We start from the raw sequence: 22,347 nt of genomic DNA, 5'->3' as shown, positions 1-22,347 counted from the left end.
TAATGTTTCTGCCGTTTGCGTATTAGTTCAAGCTAGTTGACTTGACGTGCCTTGTATGTGTGAGTTGGTATGAATCTCACCGCTATCTGTGTTAAGTCCTTCTCTCAAAGTATGTCGTCTCCTCGGGCACAGTTTCTAGACTGAGTCTGGTGGGAGGGGCATAGAGGGAGGAGCCAGCCCACACTCTTAAACTAAGTGCCAATGGCTCCTGGTGGACCCTACTATACCCCATGGTACTAATGTGGACCCCAACATACTCTACGGACTACGAGAAAAGGATTTACCGGTAGGTACCAAAATCCTATTTTTGTGATTTTTTTTTTTTTTTTTTATTACACAACACATATATATGTGTGTGTGTGTGTGTGTGTGTGTGTGTGTGTGTGTTTAATATATATTTCTGTAATTGAAATGTTGTTTAAGTTTAGAACATGGGGCCTCCTGGGTTAGCATAATTAAATTGCTTCAGAACATCCGGAAACTTGTTCAGAATATTTATGTAAACTGATTTAACAGTTAAACTGCTACTGCTTATTAATGCAGTGCTTTAGTAAACTGTTGCTCATAGCACACATTTCTGTATATTCTCATTTTTCCTTAATTTAATCAGTGTCAGAAGGATAGAGAAGACTGGTCTACAGGGGACCCCGTCCCTAGACATGCTAACAGCTGATGCCGCCGCACACCAGCCACCGCTGGAGGAGAGATCAGACATTCATTCCTCCAGTGGGGGCTATATGGAAGGCAGTGGCGCCAATATCTGATTGCATTACCATGGGAACATGTTTGCGGTTCAGGTACTCTGCAGACATGTCTCCTCTCCAGTGGTAGTGGTGAGGACTGTGTGAGAGGCTACATTCGACCCAGCAGCTGTCACATTGGCACAGCTGCAGTTACTGTGTAAAACAGCGGGAAAAACACTTGGGAGCAGTCTCTCATTTCCATCAGTCAGTGTGACTGTCAGACAGGGAATGAATTCGCAGACATCATGGAAGTCTTAGATTTCAAATTTCTGTATGGATTGCAAAAGGAGGGTTATTCGAATAACCATAGAATTGATGAGACACTAAAAAGTGCTATATTTGGAGGGAAATAGAATGTCCAGAAGTGTGTTCCATTAGTAGGTAACGGTTTACTAGAGCATTACATTAGTAAAAAGTAGCAGTTTAAGTGTTACATTTCGTTTTCTTAATATTCGGAACAAGTTTACTAATAATCTGAAGCAGATTAGTTATGATAACTTGGGCGGGTTTCATGTTCCGAAATTGAACTGGAAATGCAACAGAATGGTCTGTAGTGATGACAATTTGATCTTCATAAGTGCTAAGCTAATGTTTAACTTTCACTCTATAAAATTCCTGTCCAGTCAGTAGTTACGTGAACCTGTTTAAGCCAGGATACAGAATGTAGTGCTAACCAGTAATTCTTTGGTGGGGAACGGGGTGCGGTTAATTTGCCGACAGCCGGATTCCTGGCGCATCAGGGCTGTTTCCACTAGTGGGTGTCCACAACAACCATAGGGTGGGAGTAGATACTGTGGTGAGCCACCGAGCCCGCAAGGGGACTCTTAGCGCTCACTCTTTCTGGCGGCCGGGATGCCGCTTTCGGAATACTGACAGCCGACATCCTGTCCGCCGCAAATCATATGTAATCTGTGTGGGGTTATTGCTGGTTCATAGAGAATTCATACCTGCTTCGGGGGCAGTGGCAGGTGGGAAGTTTCACTTGGAAGGTGGGTGGGTAAACCTGCTTAATTGTAACACAGGTGGTGTTAGGTCAGCTCACAGAGGACAAAAACCTCATGTGGAGCAATTGGAAAAGCTTATTTATTTGTAATATGAAAGGCAAAGTTTTATTCCCCTCTGTAAAAACTTGTATACTTGCCCCTGTTCATCTCTAGTTAATGTTGTATGAATAAAAATATACATCATTGTGATAACTATTATTAATTGGATAATAAAGACTTTCTGATTTTGAGCAGTGATCCTAGCATTTTTTCAGCTGTTTGTGCCTCATATGCTTTTGCTTTTCCTCCCTCCTATTTCAAAGTTGCAAATTTGTGGTCAGTTTAATTTTTGGTTTTGATGAATGTGTAAATAATAGCTGTGCTTTTTTTATTTTTATTATATTCTGTTATTGTTCTGCTGTGCAAATACAAAAACAGATATATCCTGATTATTTCCTCTGTTTCCCATTAATCAAAAATAAATTGTACTGCACTCCTGGCAGTGCAACATGGTTTGTCAAGATGCAAATCTTGATGCCAGGCAACATATTCAGCTAACTGTAAATCACTGTGCCTGCTACTTTTCAGCTAATTAAAAAAATGTGCAGGTAGACACTAGCCATTATCGCAAATTTGGTCGTTTTTATCTCACCAAAAGTAACATTGTAGCACAAAGTTTTTGCTGTACTGTACTTAGTGTGCTCTTACTGTATGTTGACTGACAGCTTTTCTGCTTGATTGTGGTCACTAACCCAGTGGTTGAGATACATGAATGTGCTTTTTACTTTTAGATTGTCTCCAGCTTCAAAACCACAACCTCTCGAGCGATCTGCCAGTTGGTGAAAGATTATGTTGGCCACAGAGATGGGCTTTGGGATGTCAGCGTTACACGGACACAGCCGGTTGTGCTGGGGACAGCTTCTGCCGGTATTTTTACAAACCATTTTTAATTACTGCAAGCGAATTTTAAATACACAATATGAATCCAAATAAGCAATAGTTGACTGTTTGTCCTTACTAGTACAATAGTCAATGTACAGCTAGCACAATGAAATTACGAAGTATTGCTTTATATTTTAAAATTCTCATAGTTTGGCTGCTGTCTGTACCTACAGAGAGAAGTCTAATGAGCCCAATTTAATGGTGTAAAAACTTTAAGAAGCCATAGATTGGCCAGGATTATTTTTTTTTAAATAAATATCTTTACCGCACCATGATTAAATAAATATTTGGCAACTGTTTTTGATGGCGAGTCATTATTCTAAATGGGAAAATAGGTGAACAGTCAAGGGGTCAATCCTATTCCCATGCCGCTGTGTGGAAATTGCAGCAACTGGTTGTTATTGATATTCCGGATGGTCAAGATCCCTTTGACAGTAACACTAATCCTAACCAGGATGCCGCTGTCTGCATTCTGACTGTTGGGATCTGGACCGTCGGGATATTAACTACATCACATGGCAGCAGCATCCAAACTGGCACCCCTCGCGACCCCAGATTTTTGTTAGCAGCCCTATTCTCCTGTCAATGCAATTTTTAGTTTAATGTTACACAGTAGATGTATTTCTTAGTGGTGCACACAGTCAAGTGCTTAAAGATTCAACTATTTAGCACTGCAAAAGCTTTACTGAATTGAAGTAACTGATTTAGGAGCAGCATAATACACTTACACAGTTTATATTTAATACTAGTATGTAAGTCTTCCTAGTGCTTCACAAGGTCATACAATGTTGGCAAAAAAAATCTGCTGTTTTTGGCAGGATTATTATGAAAGTCCAGGCCAGCCTACTAGCTTGTAGATAAGAATCCGTATAACTCGCTTGGAGATTCATATATTGTAATTGTCAGAATCCCTGCATTGCATTTAAATAGTTTTTCATGTTGAATATATTTATTCTGAAATGTCTATGAAAATGTGTTGTCACCTATTGTTAAATGTTTTGAAGTAGCTCCTAATTTTTAGTTGCCCTTTATGCATGCTTCATGAATACTGTATGCTGTCCTACGTCCTAAGTTTTTCTTATGGAGATGCAAACTTGAAGTATTTATAGCCCTCCCTATTTTTCCTGTCATTTTCCATAACTTTCCAGCGAGTGATGGTTCCTAGTAAATTGGTAGACGTACCGATGTGTCTTCTTATGTCCTTGCTGCAGTCACGCTAAACAGCCCTTTAAGTCACGCCATGACGTGGCGGTAACCACTGTGCATAATATTTAATAGTTAGAAGTTCTTTTTAAAGTCATCAAAATAAACTAAAGTGTTATTCTGTGTTTCTCTAACGTCCTAAGTGGATGCTGGGGACTCCGTAGGGACCATGGGGATAGCGGCTCCGCAGGAGACTGGGCACATCTAAAGAAAGCTTTAGGACTATCTGGTGTGCACTGGCTCCTCCCCCTATGACCCTCCTCCAAGCCTCAGTTAGATCTCTGTGCCCGAACGAGAAGGGTGCACACTAGGGGCTCTCCTGAGCTTCTTAGTGAAAGTTTTAGATTAGGTTTTTTATTTTCAGTGAGACCTGCTGGCAACAGGCTCACTGCATCGAGGGACTAAGGGGAGAAGAAGCGAACTCACCTGCGTGCAGAGTGGATTGGGCTTCTTAGGCTACTGGACATTAGCTCCAGAGGGACGATCACAGGCCCAGCTTGGATGGGTCCCAGAGCCGCGCCGCCGGCCCCCTTACAGAGCCAGAAGGCAGAAAAGGTCCGGAAAATCGGCGGCAGAAGACGTCCTGTCTTCAACAAGGTAGCGCACAGCACTGCAGCTGTGCGCCATTGCTCTCAGCACACTTCACACTTCGGTCACTGAGGGTGCAGGGCGCTGGGGGGGGGGCGCCCTGAGACGCAATAAAAACACCTTGGATAGCAAAAAAATGCATCACATATAGCTCCTGGGCTATATGGATGCATTTAACCCCTGCCAGAATCCATAAAAAAGCAGGAGAAAAGTCCGCGAAAAAGGGGCGGAGCCTATCTCCTCAGCACACTGGCGCCATTTTCCCTCACAGCTCCGTTGGAGGGAAGCTCCCTGTCTCTCCCCTGCAGTCTACACTACAGAAAGGGTTAAAAAAAGAGAGGGGGGCACTAATTAGGCGCAGTATTAACTATACAGCAGCTATAAGGGGAAAAACACTTATATAAGGTTATCCCTGTATATATATAGCGCTCTGGTGTGTGCTGGCAAACTCTCCCTCTGTCTCCCCAAAGGGCTAGTGGGGTCCTGTCCTCTATCAGAGCATTCCCTGTGTGTGTGCTGTATGTCGGTACTTTTGTGTCGACATGTATGAGGAGAAAAATTATGTGGAGACAGAGCAGATTGCCTGTAATAGTGATGTCACCCCCTAGGGGGTGGATGAACTGTTGGAAGGAATTACGTGACAGTGTCAGCTCTGTATAAAAGACAGTGGTTGACATGAGACAGCCGGCTACTCAGCTTGTGCCTGTCCAGACGTCTCATAGGCCGTCAGGGGCTCTAAAGCGCCCGTTACCTCAGATGGCAGATATAGACGTCGACACGGATACTGACCCCAGTGTCGACGGTGAAGAGACGAATGTGACTTCCAGTAGGGCCACACGTTACATGATTGAGGCAATGAAAAATGTTTTACACATTTCTGATAATACGTGTACCACCAAAAAAAAGGGGTATTATGTTCGGTGAGGAAAAACTACCTGTAGTTTTCCTGAATCTGAGAAATTAAATGAGGTGTGTGATGATGCGTGGGTTTCCCCCGATAACAACGGATAATTTCTAAAATGTTATTGGCATTATATCCTTTCCCGCCAGAGGTTAGGGTGCGTTGGGAAACACCCCCTAGGGGGGATAAAGCGCTCACACGCTTGTAAGGGCTCTACCTTCGCCTGAGATGGCCGCCCTTAAGGATCCTGCTGATAGAAAGCAGGAGGGTATCCTAAAAGGTATTTACACACATACTGGTGTTATACTGCGACCAGCAATCGCCTCAGCCTGGATGTGCAGTGCTGGGTTGGCGTGGTCGGATTCCCTGACTGAAAATATTGATACCCTAGATAGGGACAGTATATTTTTGCCTATAGAGCATTTAAAAGATGCATTTTTATATATGCGTGATGCACAGCGGAATATTTGCCGACTGGCATCAAGTCTAAGCGCGTTGTCCATTTCTACCAGTAGAGGGTTATGGACACGTCAGTGGTCAGGTGATGCGTATTCCAAACGGCATTTGGAAGTATTGCTTTATTAAGGGAGGAGTTATTTGGGGTCGGTCTTTCAGACCTGGTGGCCACGGTAACAGCTGGGAATTCCACGTTTGTACCCCAGGTCGCCTCTCAACATGAGAAGACGCCGTATTATCAGGCGCAGTCTTTTCGTGGACAAGCGGGCAAAAGGTTCCTCATTTCTGCCCCGTGACGGAGGGAGAGGAAAAAGGCTGCAGAAATAAGCCAGTTCCCAGGAACAGAAACCCTCTCCCGCCTCTGCCAGGCCCTCAGTATACGCTGGGGCTTTACAAGCAGAATCAGGCACGGTGGGGGGCCCGTCTCAATGAATTTCAGCGCGCAGTGGGCTCACTCGCAAGTAGACCCCTGGATCCTTCAGGTGATATCTCAGGGGTACAAATTAGAATTCGAGACGTCTCCCCCTCGCCGTTTCCTAAAGTCGGCTTTACCGATGTCTCCTTCTGACAGGGAGGCAGTTTTGGAAGCCATTCACAAGCTGTATTCCCAGCAGGTGATAATCAAGATACCCCTCCTGCAACAGGGAACGGGGTATTATTCCACACTGTTGTGGTACTGAAGCCGGACGGCTCGGTGAGACCGATTCTAAATCTAAAATCTTTGAACACTTACGTACAGAGGTTCAAATTCAAGATTGAGTCACTCAGAGCAGTGATTGCGAACCTGGAAGAAGGGGACTACATGATGTCTCGGGACATCAAGGATGCTTACCTTCATGTCAAAATTTACCCTTCTCACCAAGGGTACCTCAGGTTTATGGTACAGAACTGTCACTATCAGTTCAGACGCTGCCGTATGGAACACGGCACCCCGGGTCTTTACCAAGGTAATGGCCGAAATGATGATATTCCTTCGAAGGAAGTGAATTTTAGTTATTCCTTCCTTGGACAATTCCCTGATAAGGGTAAGATCCAGGGAACAGTTGGAGGTCGGTGTAGCACTATCTCAGGTAGTGTTGCGGCAGCACGATTGGATTCTCAATATTCCAAAATCGCACCTGGTTCCGACGACGTGTCTTCTGTTCCTAGGGATGATCCTGGACACAGTCCAGAAAAAGGTGTTTCTCCCGGAGGAGAAAGCCAGGGAGTTATCTGAGCTAGTCAGGAACCTCCTAAAACCGAGCCAAGTCTCAGTGCATCAATGCACAAGGGTTCTGGGTAAAATGGTGGCTTCCTACGAAGCAATCCCATTCGGCAGATTCCACGCAAGAACTTTCCAGTGGGACCTGCTGGACAAATGGTCCGGATCGCATCTTCAGATGCATCAGCGGATAACCCTGTCACCAAGGACAAGGGTGTCCCTCCTGTGGTGGTTGCAGAGTGCTCATCTTCTAGAGGGCCGCAGATTAGGCATTCAGGACTGGGTCCTGGTGACCACGGATGCCAGCTTGCGAGGCTGGGGAGCAGTCACACAGGGAAGGAATATCCAGGGCTTATGGTCAAGCCTGGAGACATCACTTCACATAAATATCCTGAAGCTAAGGGACATTTACAATGCTCTAAGCTTAGCAAGACCTCTGCTTCAAGGTCAGCCGGTGTTGATCCAGTCAGACAACATCACGGCAGTCACCCACGTAAACAGACAGGGTGGCACAAGAAGCAGGAGGGCAATGGCAGAAGCTGCAAGGATTCTTCGCTGGGCGGAAAATCATGTGATAGCACTGTCAGCAGTATTCATTCCAGGAGTGGACAACTGGGAAGCAGACTTCCTCAGCACGACCTCCACCCGGGAGAGTGGGGACTTCACCCAGAAGTCTTCCACATGATTAAAAACTCGACAGGTATTGCGCCAGGTCCAGGGACCCTCAGGCAATAAGCTGTAGACGCTCTGGTAACACCGTGGGTGTACCAGTCAGGGTATGTGTTCCCTCCTCTGCCTCTCATACCCAAGGTACTGAGATTGATAAGATGGAGAGGAGTAAGCACTATATTCGTGGTTCCGGATTGGCCAAGAAGGACTTGGTAACCGGAACTTCAAGAGATGCTCACGGAGGATCCGTGGCCTCTACCTCTAAGAAGGGACCTGCTCCAGCAAGGACCCTGTCTGTTCCAAGACTTACCGCGCTGCGTTTGACGGCATGGCGGTTGAACGCCGGATCCTGAAGGAAAAAAGGCATTCCGGATGAAGTCATCCCTATCCTGATCAAAGCCAGGAAGGATGTAACCGCAAAAACATTATCACCGCAATTGGCGAAAATATGTTGCGTGGTGCGAGGCCAGTAAGGCCCGACGGAGGAAATTCAACTGGGTCGATTCCTACATTTCCTGCAAACAGGAGTGTCTATGGGCCTGAAATTGGGGTCCATTAAGGTTCAAATTTCGTCCCTGTCAATTTTCTTCCAAAAAGAACTAGCTTCAGTCCCTGAAGTTCAGACGTTTGTAAAAGGGGTACTGCATATACAGCCTCCTTTTGTGCCTCCAGTGGCACTTTGGGATCTCAATGTAGTTTTGGGTTCCAAAAGTCACATTGGTTTGAACCACTTAAATCTGTGGAGTTAAAATATCTCACATGGAAAGTGGTCATGCTGTTGGCCCTGGCCTGGGCCAGGCGCGTGTCAGAATTGGCGGCTTTATCCTGAAAAAGCCCTTATCTGATTTTCCATTCGGACAGGGCGGAATTGAGGACTCGTCCTCAGTTTCTCCCCAAGGTGGTTTCAGCGTCTCACCTGAACCAACCTATTGTTGGTGCCTGCGGCTACTAGGGACTTGGAGGCCTCCAAGTTGCTAGACGTTGTCAGTGCCCTGAAAATATATGTTTCCAGGACGGCTGGAGTCAGGAAATCTGACTCGCTGTTTATCCTGTGTGCACCCAACAAGCTTCTAAGCAGACTATTGCTCGTTGGATTTGTAGTACAATTCAGCTTGCACATTCTGTGGCAGGCCTGCCACAGCCAAAAATCTGTAAATGCCCACTCCACAAGGAAGGTGGGCTCATCTTGGGCGGCTGCCCGAGGGGTCTCGGCTTTACAACTTTGCCGAGCAGCTACTTGGTCAGGAGCAAATACGTTTGTAAAATTCTACAAAATTGATATCCTGGCTGAGGAGGACCTGGAGTTCTCTCATTTGGTGCTGCAGAGTCATCCGCACTCTCCCGCCCGTTTGGGAGCTTTGGTATAATCCCCATGGTCCTTACGGAGTCCCCAGCATCCACTTAGGACGTTAGAGAAAATAAGAATTTACTTACCGATAATTCTATTTCTCATAGTCCGTAGTGGATGCTGGGCGCCCATCCCAAGTGCGGATTGTCTGCAATACTTGTACATAGTTATTGTTACAAAAATCAGGTTATTATTGTTGTGAGCCATCTTTCAGAGGCTCCTCTGTTATCATGCTGTTAACTGGGTTCAGATCACAGGTTATACGGTGTGATTGGTGTGGCTGGTATGAGTCTTACCCGGGATTCAAAATCCTTCCTTATTGTGTACGCTCGTCCGGGCACAGTATCCTAACTGAGGCTTGGAGGAGGGTCATAGGGGGAGGAGCCAGTGCACACCAGATAGTCCTAAAGCTTTCTTTAGATGTGCCCAGTCTCCTGCGGAGCCGCTATCCCCATGGTCCTTACGGAGTCCCCAGCATCCACTACGGACTATGAGAAATAGAATTATCGGTAAGTAATTTCTTATTTTTTGAAAATGCCAACATATTACACAGCACAGTACAGCTGGCAGTAGTACTGGGGAGTCAGAATAAGCAATAAGCTTGTGAAACCATATTAAACAAAACCACTATATACTGTACAACCAAAAATTAAGAGTGGTCCACGAGCGCTGCTAGACAATGTAAATGTCAGTCCCAGGGGTTTCTGTCAGGATATGCTATATGTTCAAAACAGGTTCCAAAACAGAGAAACAGAATTCCGTCAAATAAGACCAAATTAACATTCTTCTCCATATATTAGATAGGAACCTCTGCACTAACCTATCAAAATAATGCGTGCATCAAAAGGTTTCTTTAGTTCTTCCTAAATGGAACCATCAACACTCAGGTGGACATTATCCTTTCCCTTATGTGGGACACTCAACTAAGTATTGTTCCCTATGTTCCTTGAAAGGTATCTTTCTCACACCTACGGTACCAGGATCCAGTCCTCCGTCCACAAGAGATTAGGTAAACCATACAGGTAATAGAAGCAGAGTTGTATAATATAAAAATATATATATTTCTCTGACGTGCTAGTGGATGCTGGGAACTCCGTAAGGACCATGGGGAATAGCGGCTCCGCAGGAGACTGGGCACAACTAAAGAAAGCTTTAGGACTACCTGCTGTGCACTGGCTCCTCCCACTATGACCCTCCTCCAGACCTCAGTTAGAATCTTGTGCCCGGCTGAGCTGGATGCACACTAGGGGCTCTCCTGAGCTCCTAGAAAAAGTATATTTTAGGTTTTTTATTTTACAGTGAGATCTGCTGGCAACAGACTCACTGCAGCGAGGGACTAAGGGGAGAAGAAGCGAACCTACCTGACTGGAGATAGTTTGGGCTTCTTAGGCTAGTGGACACCATTAGCTCCAGAGGGATCGAACACAGGACCCGACCTCGATCGTTCGGTCCCGAAGCCGCGCCGCCATCCCCCTTACAGAGCCAGAAGCAAGAAGTGGTCCGGAAAATCGGCGGCAGAAGACCTCGGTCTTCAACAAGGTAGCGCACAGCACTGCAGCTGTGCGCCATTGCTCCTCATGCACACCTCACACTCCGGTCACTGATGGGTGCTGGGGGGGGGGGCGCCCTGAGCAGCAATATAAATACCTTGGCTGGCAAATCATCACAATATATAGTCCCAGGGCTATATATGTGATAAATTACCCCTGCCAGAATTCCTAAAAAAAGCGGAAGAAGAGTCAGCCGAAAAAGGGGCGGGGCTAACTCCCTCAGCACACTGGCGCCATTTTTTCTTCACAGTGCAGCTGGAAGACAGCTCCCCAGTCTCTCCCCTGTAGTTTTCAGGCTCAAAGGGTTAAAGAGAGAGGGGGGCACAAAATTTAGGCGCAATATTGTGTATACAAGCAGCTATTGGGGGAAAAATCACTCAGTTATAGTGTTAATCCCTGCATTATATAGCGCTCTGGTGTGTGCTGGCATACTCTCTCTCTGTCTCCCCAAAGGACTTTGTGGGATCCTGTCCTCAGTCAGAGCATTCCCTGTGTGTGTGCGGTGTGTCGGTACGGCTGTCTCGACATGTTTGAGGATACGTGGAGGCGGAGCAGAGGCCGATAAATGGGATGTCGCCCCCTGTGGGGCCGACACCAGTGTGGATGGATAAGTGGAAGGTATTAACAGACAGTGTCAACTCCTTATGTAAAGGGCTGGATGACGTAACAGCTATGGGACAGCCGGCTTCTCAGCCCGCGCCTGCCCAGGCGTCTCAAAGGCCATCAGGGGCTCAAAAACGCTCGCTACCTCAGATGGCAGATACAGATGTCGACACGGAGTCTGACTCCAGTGTCGACGAGGTTGAGACATATACACAATCCACTAGGAACATCCGTTGCACTCGGAAATGAAAAATGTGTTACACATTTCTGACATTAACCCAAATACCACAAAAAAGGGGTTTTATGTTTGGGGAGAAAAAGCAGCCAGTGTTTGTTCCCCTATCAGATGAGTGAATGAAGCGTGGGTTCCCCCGATAAGAAACTGGTAATTTCTAAAAAGTTACTGATGGCGTACCCTTTCCTCTGTGCATCCCTCATATATAAGACGACGTCTTTAATATGCTCTATGGTTAGCGAAATAGTATCCCTTTATAGGATATCAATATTATCTGACAGGGTATCAGACCACGCTGCAGCAGCACTATCCATGCTGAGGCAATTGCAGGTCTCAGTATAGTACCTGAGTGTGTATATACAGACTTCAGGATAGCCTTCTGCTTTTTAACAGCAGGCTCCTTCAAAGTGGCCGTATCCTAAGACGGCAGTGCCACCTTTTTTGACAAACGTGTGAGCGCCAACGTTGGGAGATATCCCCTAGGGTGGATAAGGCGCTCACACGTTTGTCAAAAAAGGTGGCACTGCCGTCTTAGGATACGGCCACTTTGAAGGAGCCTGCTGTTAAAAAGCAGAAGGCTATCCTGAAGTCTGTATATACACACTCAGGTACTATACTGAGACCTGCAATTGCCTCAGCATGGATAGTGCTGCTGCAGCGTGGTCTGATACCCTGTCAGATAATATTGATACCCTATAAAGGGATACTATTTCGCTAACCATAGAGCATATTAAAGACGTCGTCTTATATATGAGGGATGCACAGAGGGATATTTGCCGGCAGGCATCCAAAAGTGAATGCAATGTCCATTCTGCCAGGAGGGTATTAGGGACCCGGCAGTGGACAGGTGATGCTGACTTTAAAAGGCACATGGAGATTCTGCCTTATGAGGGTGAGGAATTGTTTGGGGATGGTCTCTGGGACCTCGTATCCACAGCAACAGCTGGGAAGAATTTTTTTTACCTCAGGTTCCTCACAGCCTAAGAAAGCACCGTATTATCAGGTACAGTCCTTTCGGCTTCAGAAAAGCGAGCGGGACAAAGGCGCTTCCTTTCTGCACAGAGACAAGGGAAGAGGGAAAAAGCTGCACCAGACAGCCAGTTCCTAGGATCAAAAATCTTCCCCCGTTTCATCTGAGTCCACCGCATGACGCTGGGGCTCCACAGGTGGAGCCAGGTGCGGTGGGGGCGCGTCTCGGGAACTTCAGCGACCAGTGGGCTCGCTCACAAGTGGATCCCTGGGTTCTGCAAGTAGTATCACAAAGATACAAGCTGGAGTTCGAGGCGACTCCCCCTCGCCGTTACCTCAAATCAGCCTTGCCTGCTGCCCTCGAGGAGAGGTAGTACTGGCGGCAATTCACAAGCTGTACTTCCAGCAGGTGATAATCAAGGTACCCCTCCTTCAACAAGGCCGGGGTTACTATTCCACAATGTTTGTGGTACCGAAACCAGGCGGTTCGGTGAGACCCATTCTAAAATTGAAATCCTTGAACACTTATATACGAAGGTTCAAGTTCAAAATGGAATCGCTCAGGGCGGTTATTACAAGCCTGGACGAAGGGGATTACATGGTATCACTGGACATCAAGGATGCTTACCTGCATGTCCCCATTTACCCTCCTCACCAGGAGTACCTCAAAATTGTGGTACAGGACTGTCATTACCAATTCCAGACGTTGCCGTTGGTCTGTCCATGGCACCGAGGGTATTTACCAAGGTAATGGCCGAAATGATGATACTCCTTCGAAAAAAGGGAGTTTTAATTATCCCGTACTTGCACGATCTCCTTATAAAGGCGAGGTCCAGGGAGCAGTTGTTCGTCGGAGTAGCACTATCTCGGGAAGTGCTACAACAGCACGGCTGGATTCTGAATAGTCCAAAGTCGCAGCTGGTTCCTACGACGCGTCTACTGTTCCTGGGTATGGTTCTGGACACAGGACAAGTTAAAAGGTTTTCTCCCGGAGGAGAAGGCCAAGGAGTTGTCATCTCTAGTCGGAGACCTCCTAATACAAATACAGGTGTCGGTGCATCAATGCACGCGAGTCCTGGGAAAGATGGTAGCTTCTTACGAAGAAATTCCATTCGGCAGGTTCCAGGCAAGGATCTTCCAGTGGGATCTGTTGGACAAGAGGTCCGGGTCGCATCTTCAGATGCATCGGCTGATAACCCTGTCTCCAAGGGCCTGGGTGTCGCTGTTGTGGTGGCTGCAGAGTGCTCATCTTCTAGAGGGCCGCAGATTCGGCATACAGGACTGGGTCCTGGTGACCACGGATGCCAGCCTTCGAGGCTGGGGGGCAGTCACACAGGGAAGAAACTTCCAAGGACTATGCTCAAGTCAGGAGACTTCCCTACACAAAAATATTCTGGGACTAAGGGCCATTCACAATGCCCTAAGTCAGGCTAGACCCCTGCTTCAACACCAGCCGGTGCTGATCTAGTCAGACAACATCACGGCGGTCGCCCATGTTAACCAGCAGGGCGGCACAAGAAGCAGGATGGTGATGGCAGAAGCCACAAGGATTTTCCGATGGGCGAAAAATCATGTGTTAGCACTGTTAGCAGTGTTCATTCCCGGAGTGGACAACTGGGAAGCAGACTTTCTCAGCAGGCACGACCTCCACTCGGGAGAGTGGGGACTTCATCCAGAAGTCTTCAAAATGATTGTACACCGTTGAGAAAGGCCACAGGTGACGTGATGGCGTCACGCCTCAACAAAATGCTAAAAAGATATTGCGCCAGGTCAAGGGACCATCAGGCGATAGCTGTGGACACTCTGGTTACACCGTGGGTGTACCAGTCGGTGTATGTGTTCCTTCCTTTGCCTCTCATACCCAAGGTATTGAGAATACTAAGAAGGAGAAGAGTAAGAACTATACTCGTGGTTCCGGATTGGCCAAGAAGAGCCTGGTATCCAGAACTTCAAGAAATGATCTCAGAGGACCCATGCCCTCTGCTGCTCAGACAGGACCTGCTGCAGCAGGGGCCCTGCCTGTTCCAAGACTTACCACGGCTGTGTTTGACGGCATGGCGGTTGAACACCGGATCCTAAAGGAAAAAGGCATTCCGGAGGAAGTCATTCCTACGCTGATTAAGGCTAGGAAAGATGTGATCGCAAAATATTATCACCGCATATGGCAAAAATATGTTGCTTGGTGTGAGGCCAGGAAGGCCCCAACGGAGGAATTTCAACTGGGTCGATTTCTGCACTTCCCACAGTCAGGAGTGACTACGGGCCTAAAATTGGGTTACGTTAAGGTCCAGATTTCGGCTCTGTACATTTACTTCCAAAAAGAACTGGCTTCACTGCCTAAAGTTCAGACTTTTGTTAAGGGAGTGCTGCATATTCAGCCCCCGTTTGTGCCTCTAGTGGCACCGTGGGATCTCAACGTGGTGTTGGATTTCCTGAAGTCGCATTGGGTTGAGCCACTTAAATCCGTAGAGCTAAAATACCTCGCGTGGAAAGTGGTCATGCGGTTGGCCTTGGCGTCGGCCAGGCGTGTATCAGAATTGGCGGTTTTGTCATGCAAAAGCCCTTATCTGATTTTCATATGGATAGGGCGGATTTGAGGACTCGTTCCCAATTCCTTCCTAAGGTGGTATCAGCTTTTCATGTGAACCAACCTATTGTGGTGCCTGCGGCTACGTGGGACTTGGAGGACTCCAAGTTACTGGACGTAGTCAGGGCCCTGAAAATATATGTTTCCAGGACGGCTGGAGTCAGGAAAACTGACTCGCTATTTATCCTGTATGCACCCAACAAGCTGGGTGCTCCTGCTTCTAAGCAGACTATTGCTCGTTGGATCTGTAGCACGATTCAACTTGCACATTCTGCGGCTGGACTGCCGCACCCTAAATCTGTAAAAGCCCATTCCACGAGGAAAGTGGGCTCTTCTTGGGCGGCTGCCCGAGGGGTCTCGGCTTTACAACTGTGCCGAGCTGTTACTTGGTCGGGTTCAAACAATTTTGAAAAAGTCTGCAAGTTTGATACCCTGGCTGAGGAGGACCTTGAGTTTGCTCATTCGGTGCTGCAGAGTCATCCGCACTCTCCCGCCCGTTTGGGAGCTTTGGTATAATCCCCATGGTCCTTACGGAGTTCCCAGCATCCACTAGGATGTCAGAGAAAATAAGATTTTACTCACCGGTAAATCTATTTCTCGTAGTCCGTAGTGGATGCTGGGCGCCCATCCCAAGTGCGGATTGTCTGCAATACTTGTATATAGTTATTGCCTAACTAAAGGGTTATTGTTGTGAGCCATCTGTTAGTGAGGCTCAGTTATATTTCATACTGTTAACTGGGTATAATATCACGAGTTATACGGTGTGATTGGTGTGGCTGGTATGAGTCTTACCCGGGATTCAAAATCCTTCCTTATTGTGTCAGCTCTTCCGGGCACAGTATCCTAACTGAGGTCTGGAGGAGGGTCATAGTGGGAGGAGCCAGTGCACACCAGGTAGTCCTAAAGCTTTCTTTAGTTGTGCCCAGTCTCCTGCGGAGCCGCTATTCCCCATGGTCCTTACGGAGTTCCCAGCATCCACTACGGACTACGAGAAATAGATTTACCGGTGAGTAAAATCTTATTTTTACAATACTGCTAAAAATATCCATAAAAATAATTCAAAATATACATTAAAAAAGGACGTATACCCCAAAAGAATATTAGTTTGTTCCACCATACACCCCCAGGACACCGGATGCTCCCTTCTACTCTATTAAAATATATAACCTATATAGGAGAGAGCTTCCGCAGTCACATAAAACGGTCCTAATGTCCGGGTGAAAAAACAGGTGAAAGATATATAAATTCAAACACCATAAACACTAAAGCGTTTCGGATTAGTTTTCCTTCCTCAGGGTGTATCATGGAACAAACCCAGTCAGCCATTTATACCTCCTGTCCTGCCCATGTGATCACATCCTCCAATCGTATTCAATTATCCAAATATACATCCATAAAACCTCTTTACATTGTTCTTTACAACATATGCATAAGATCCAAAAAAAAACAACTCTTCATTATATTTACATATCCTATTGGAAAAAAAATATTTTTATATCGCACATAAAAATTTAATTGGTAATTACACTAATACGTAATGGATTTCTTTAGGATCCCTTCCATCTCATATCCTTATATCCTCGTATAGGTGATCTGAATTTTTAGTACCAGTTCTTCTCATGTCCCGAATCGGGTCATTCCCGCTTTTTTTCCCCCCTCACTTAGTGTCCGTTTCAACCAGCTTTATTAGCGCATGGGGTCACATTTTCATGGTTACCGCTTCACTACGGTCTCTCTCCTGTGCTGTGATCTCCTTTCCCCGAAAGCGGAAGTTGCGACAACGCACTTCCGGTAATGGAACGCAAACAGGAAGTACAGGTCCCGCTGGTGGAACACATCTCGGTTTTCAATGTCCCATCCATTTGTTCATGTAAACGGACTTAGGAAAAAGAAATAGAACATAATCAATAAACTATTCGATTCCCTCTCTCCTTATGACATTTTTACAATAGCTTTCAACAAATAGATATACTTTCTCAGTACATCAAATATATTGGCTATTCTTTTCCCTTCATAAGAACCATTTAATTTCAAATTCAGTGTTGAGCCCCTTGGGTTCAAGGGTCCTCAACTCATATATGGTCCTCAATTCAGATTTAGCCAGTTTTGCTCCCCCATTATTAGATCTCCAATCCGATGTAATTGATTTTATTCCACAAAAACTGACTACATGATCAATATTTCATTTGTGGATATTTTTAAAATGCAAGGAGACATTATCGTTTTCTAACCCCTTTTTATACCACTCCCGTAAAACCACTATAATTTTTATGGGAGTGGTATAGAAGTTAGGGTGTGTACACACGGTGAGATCCTTGCTATGCCCGATTTTCACTTGTGATTTTCCCTTGAACTCCCCGGAGCCCAGATAGCACAGATTTTGACTAACTTTTCTTGAGATATGTACTATGTGTGCTTACGATTTTGGCTTATGTGAGATGTCATTGACATGTGAGATGAACTAGATAGTACACCAATCTAGCAAGGATTGACTTGCCTGCACAGTCTATCTTTTCTTGCGATGCCGACCTGGCGGGACCGCACATCGTAGTCGAATCGGGATCGCAAGGTGACTTTCACCTTGCGATCTGCACTAACTTTTCTTGCGATTTTGACTATATAGTCAAAATCGAAAGAAAATATCTCAATGTGTGTACACACCCTTAGACAGTTAAAAGATTGGCAGTCATTAGATCAACACCATATGGTCGACACACACAAAAAAAAAAAATCTCCCCCCCCAACATTTTTGAAATGCATCCCCTTGCGGGCTCGCTTCAGGCTCGGTAGCTTGCTCTGTTTTGCTCGCCACAAAGTTACTAAAGGCAGTAGCTTGTGACATGGATAGTGAATGAGGTAAAAGATGTAAAAACATGAAAAAAATCGACCCTCTTGACCCTGTCGACCTAATGACTGTATATTTTAACTCTCTATTTATACATTGGAGCTCAGTATTTACAAATAAGCAGCCTTATTTGATGGTAAACACTTGAGGCAGTTATAAGAAGTCAGTGATACCTGGACTAGTGGGAGGGTACTAAGCACTCCCTCCCCTTAACCACTTAACTGACTCCCCCCCCCCCCCCCCCCCCCCCCAAAAAAAAAGCACCAAAATTGTCCGTCTTCTATTTTCTTTAAGAGTGAATTAGGTGAAGAAACATGAACTTAACCCTATCCAAAATGATTTTAGGTAAAAAAAAATATATATATATATATATACATATATATGTGTGTGTATGTATATGTGTGTGTATATATATATATATATATATATATATATATATATATATATATATATATATATATATATATATATATATATTACATTTATCTTCACATACGTCCTAGAGGATGCTGGGGATGCTTCAAGAACCATGGGGTATAGACGGGATCTGCAGGAGACATGGGCACGCTATAAGACTTTGGGTGTGAACTGGCTCCTCCCTCTATGCCCCTCCTCCAGACTCCACTTAGATTCTGTGCCCCGTGAGACTGGATGCACACTGAGGAGCTCTCCAGAGTTTCTCAGAAAAAGACTTTATTTAGTTTTGTTATTTTCAGGGATACCTGCTGGCTACAGGCTCCCTGCATCGTGGGAGTTAGGGGAGAGAAGCAGACCTACTTCTTAAGAGTTCAAGGGCTCTGCTTCTTAGGCTACTGGACACCATTAGCTCCAGAGGGTTCGATCACTACGGTACGCCTAGCTGCTTGTTCCCGGAGCCGTGCCGTCAACCCCCTCACAAAGCCGGAAGATAGAAGCCGGGTGAGTATGAGACGATCAGAAGACTCCAGTGACGGCAGAAGAGGTACCGCGTAGCGGGCGCGCTGCGCGCCATGCTCCCACGCATACCACGGCAGGGTGCAGGGGGGGCGCCCTGGGCAGCATGAGACCTCAAATCAGACTGGCATGAGTTATAACAGTGCCCCGGGCACTAGTTAAGGGACCCCCGCCAGTATAAACATAGATTTAAGCGGGACTGAAGCGCGCCATGTAGTGGGCGGGGCTTAGCCCACACAGCTCTGACCAGCGCCATTTTCTCTCTTCAGAAGCTGCAGAGACGCTGGCCCTGTCCTCTGCACTGCTGTACAAGTAACAGGGTGAAAAGGGGGGGGACGGGACACAAATGATTTGGTGCTGATTTGTTTATATATAAAGCGCGAACAGGTCTGGGCAGTCATTTTACTGGCCTCAGTACCGGGATAGGCGCTGGGTGTGAGCAGGCAGAACTCTCTGTGTCCCTCTTGCAGGCTTTATTGTGGGTCTGTCTCCTATAGCCCCAGTGTGGTTGTGGGTGTCGGTACGTGTGTGTCGACATGTCTGAGGCTGAATGCTCTTCCCAGGAGGAGGCTGGAGTGGGGACAGAAAATACTATGAGAGTGACCGTGTCGGTACCGCCGACGGATGATTGGGTGAATATGTGGAGTGTTTTAAACGCAAACGTGACTAAGTTGACTAAGAGATTTAATAAATCTGAGTCTAAGAACCAAACATGGAGGAAATCCATGGAAGATGCTTTGTCACAGACCCAGACCCCTTCCGGGTCACAGAAACGTGCATTTGCCCAGATAGTAGATAGAGATACCGACACGGACTCTGATTCCAGTGTCGACTATAGTGATGCCAGTTTACATCCAAAGCTGGCTTAGAGTATTCAGTACATGATTGTGGCAATAAAAGACGTACTACAGATCACTGAGGACCCTGCTGTTCCTGATACTAGGGTCTGTATGTTTAAAGGAACGAAACCTGAGGTAACGTTTCCTCCCTCTCATGAACTGAACGCTCTTTTTGAAAAGGCTTGGGAAAATCCTGACAAAAAGATACAGGTTCCCAAAAGAATTCCAGTGGCATATCCGTTCCACTCTGGGGACAGGGAAAGGTGGGAGTCAATCCCCACGGTAAACAAAGCTTTATCGCGTCTATCCAAAAAGGTGGCGCTTCCGTCCCCTGACACGGCAGCCCTAAAGGATCATGCAGATCGTAAGCAGGAAAATACACTAAAATCCAATTATGTCACTACAGGGTCGCTTCTCAGGCCTGCCGTGGCTGCGGCATCGGTGAGTAGCGCTATTGAAAGGTGGGCATGTAACTTGTCATCTGAGGTAGATTCCCTAGACAGGGATAGTGTGCTTTTGACTCTGGGTCACATCAGGGACGCTGCAGCATATTTAAAAGAAGCTATAAGGGATATTGGCCTCTTGGGATCAAGAGCCAATGCCATGGCGGTCTCAGCAAGGAGAGCGTTGTGGATACATCAATGGAATGCTGATGCTGACTCTAAGAAGGCGATGGAGTCTCTTCCGTTTAACGGTAGGGTCTTGTTTGCCGACGGCCTCAGTGACCTGGTGTCTACGGCTACTGCGGGTAAGTCTTCATTTTTACCTTATGTCCCTGCACATCAGAAGAAATTGCCTCACTATCAGATGCAGTCCTTTCGGCCCAATAAATTTAAAAAAAAGGACGTTGGTCCTCCTTCCTTGCTGCGAGGGGGAGAGGATGGGGAAAAAGGTCACAGGCTGTGGCAAGTTCCCAGGAGCAGAAGTCCTCTCCGGCTTCTACCAAATCCACCACAAGACGCTGAGGCTCCTCTGCGGGAGTCCGCTCCAGTGGGGGCACGTCTCAAACTCTTCAGTCAGGTCTGGGTGCACTCGGACCTGGATCCTTGGATAGTAGATATAGTAACCCAAGGGTACAAGTTAGAGTTTCAAGACGTGCTCCGTCACCGATTTTTCAAATCGGCCTTGCCAGCTTCTCTTCCAGAAAGGGAGATAGTAAGCGCTGCGATACTAAAGTTGTGTCAAAATCAAGTGATTGTCACGGTACCCTCGTCTCAACAGGGGGAAGGTTTTTATTCAAGCCTGTTCGTGGTCCCGAAGCCGGATGGCTCAGTCATACCGATTCTAAACCTAAAATCCCTCAATTCCTTTCTGAAAAATTCAAGTTCAAGATGGAGTCTCTACGAGCAGTGATCTCCAGTCTGGAGGAGGGGGATTTTATGGTGTCTGTCGACATAAAAGATGCCTACTTACATGTCCCCATATATCCTCCACATCAGGCTTACCTGAGATTTGCTGTGCAGGATTGTCATTACCAATTTCAGACGTTGCCGTTTGGTCTGTCCACAGCTCCGAGGATTTTCACCAAAGTAATGGCGGAAATGATGGGTCTCCTGCGCAAGCAGGGAATCACAATTATTCCGTACTTGGACGATCTCCTCATAAAGGCGAGGTCCAAGGAACAATTGTTGAAGAATGTTGCTCTTTCACGGACTATTCTGCAACAACACGGTTGGCTCCTAAATTTGCCAAAATCGCAGTTGGATCCAATGACACGGCTGTCGTTCCTGGGTATGATTCTGGATACAAAATTGCAGAGGGTTTTTCTTCCAGTGGAAATAGCTCTGGAAATACAGAACATGGTAAAACAGATTCTGAAACCGGCAAAGATGTCAGTTCTTCACTGCACTTGGTTGCTGGGGAAGATGGTGGCGGCCTACGAGGCCATTCCGTATGGCAGGTTCCGTGCCAGGGTGTTTCAGTGGAACCTGCTGGACCAGTGGTCCGGGTCTCACCTGGACATGCACCGGAAAATAATTCTATCTCCCAGGACCAGAATTTCCCTTCTGTGGTGGCTGCACAGTTCTCACCTTCTGGAGGGACGCAGGTTCGGGATTCAGGATTGGATCCTGGTGACCACGGATGCAAGCCTCCGAGGCTGGGGAGCAGTCACACAGGGAAGAAACTTTCAGGGAAGGTGGTCAAGCCAGGAAGCTTGTCTACACATAAACATTCTGGAATTAAGAGCCATCCACAACGGCATACTGCATGCAGAACATCATCTTCGAGGTCTGCCGGTTTTGATTCAGTCAGACAACGTCACAGCAGTCGCGTACAGAAACCGCCAAGACTGAACAAAGAGCAGAGCGGCGATGGCCGAGGCCATGAAGATTCTTCGCTGGGCAGAAAGACATGCCAGCGCTCTGGCAGCGGTCTTCATTCCAGGAGTGGACAACTGGGAAGCAGACTTCCTCAGCAGACACAATCTCCATCCAGGAGAGTGGGGTCTTCATCAAGAGGTCTTTACAGAAGTGACAAGTCGTTGGGGAGTTCCTCAAGTGGACATGATGGCGTCCCGCCTCAACAAGAAATTACAGAGATATTGTTCCAGGTCAAGGGACCCTCAGGCGATAGCGGTGGACGCCCTAGTGACACCGTGGGTGTTTCAGTCGGTCTATGTGTTCCCTCCACTTCCACTCATTCCAAAGGTGATAAAAATTATAAGAAGAACAAGGGTTCAGGCGATCTTCATTGTTCCAGATTGGCCAAAGAGGGTCTGGTATCCAGATCTTCAGGAATTGCTCATAGAAGA

General features: G+C 46.6%; 1 protein-coding gene across 5 annotated transcripts in view; it reads left to right on the top strand.

The window, feature by feature from the left end:
• WDR37 (WD repeat domain 37) overlaps window positions 1-22,347 on the top strand; it is a 400,784-nt gene that overhangs the window by 230,871 nt on the left and 147,566 nt on the right. For all 5 annotated transcript variants that reach the window (XM_063922159.1, XM_063922158.1, XM_063922156.1 and 2 more), the window contains one exon: window positions 2,518-2,653. In XM_063922159.1, the coding sequence (XP_063778229.1) occupies window positions 2,518-2,653 (136 nt within the window). The remainder of the gene's footprint in view (window positions 1-2,517; window positions 2,654-22,347) is intronic.

Source organism: Pseudophryne corroboree, chromosome 5, assembly GCF_028390025.1.
Source record: "Pseudophryne corroboree isolate aPseCor3 chromosome 5, aPseCor3.hap2, whole genome shotgun sequence".
Classification (NCBI taxonomy): domain Eukaryota; kingdom Metazoa; phylum Chordata; class Amphibia; order Anura; family Myobatrachidae; genus Pseudophryne; species Pseudophryne corroboree.
Note: the sequence above shows the minus strand (reverse complement) of the source record. Positions and strands in the feature narration are given on the sequence as shown.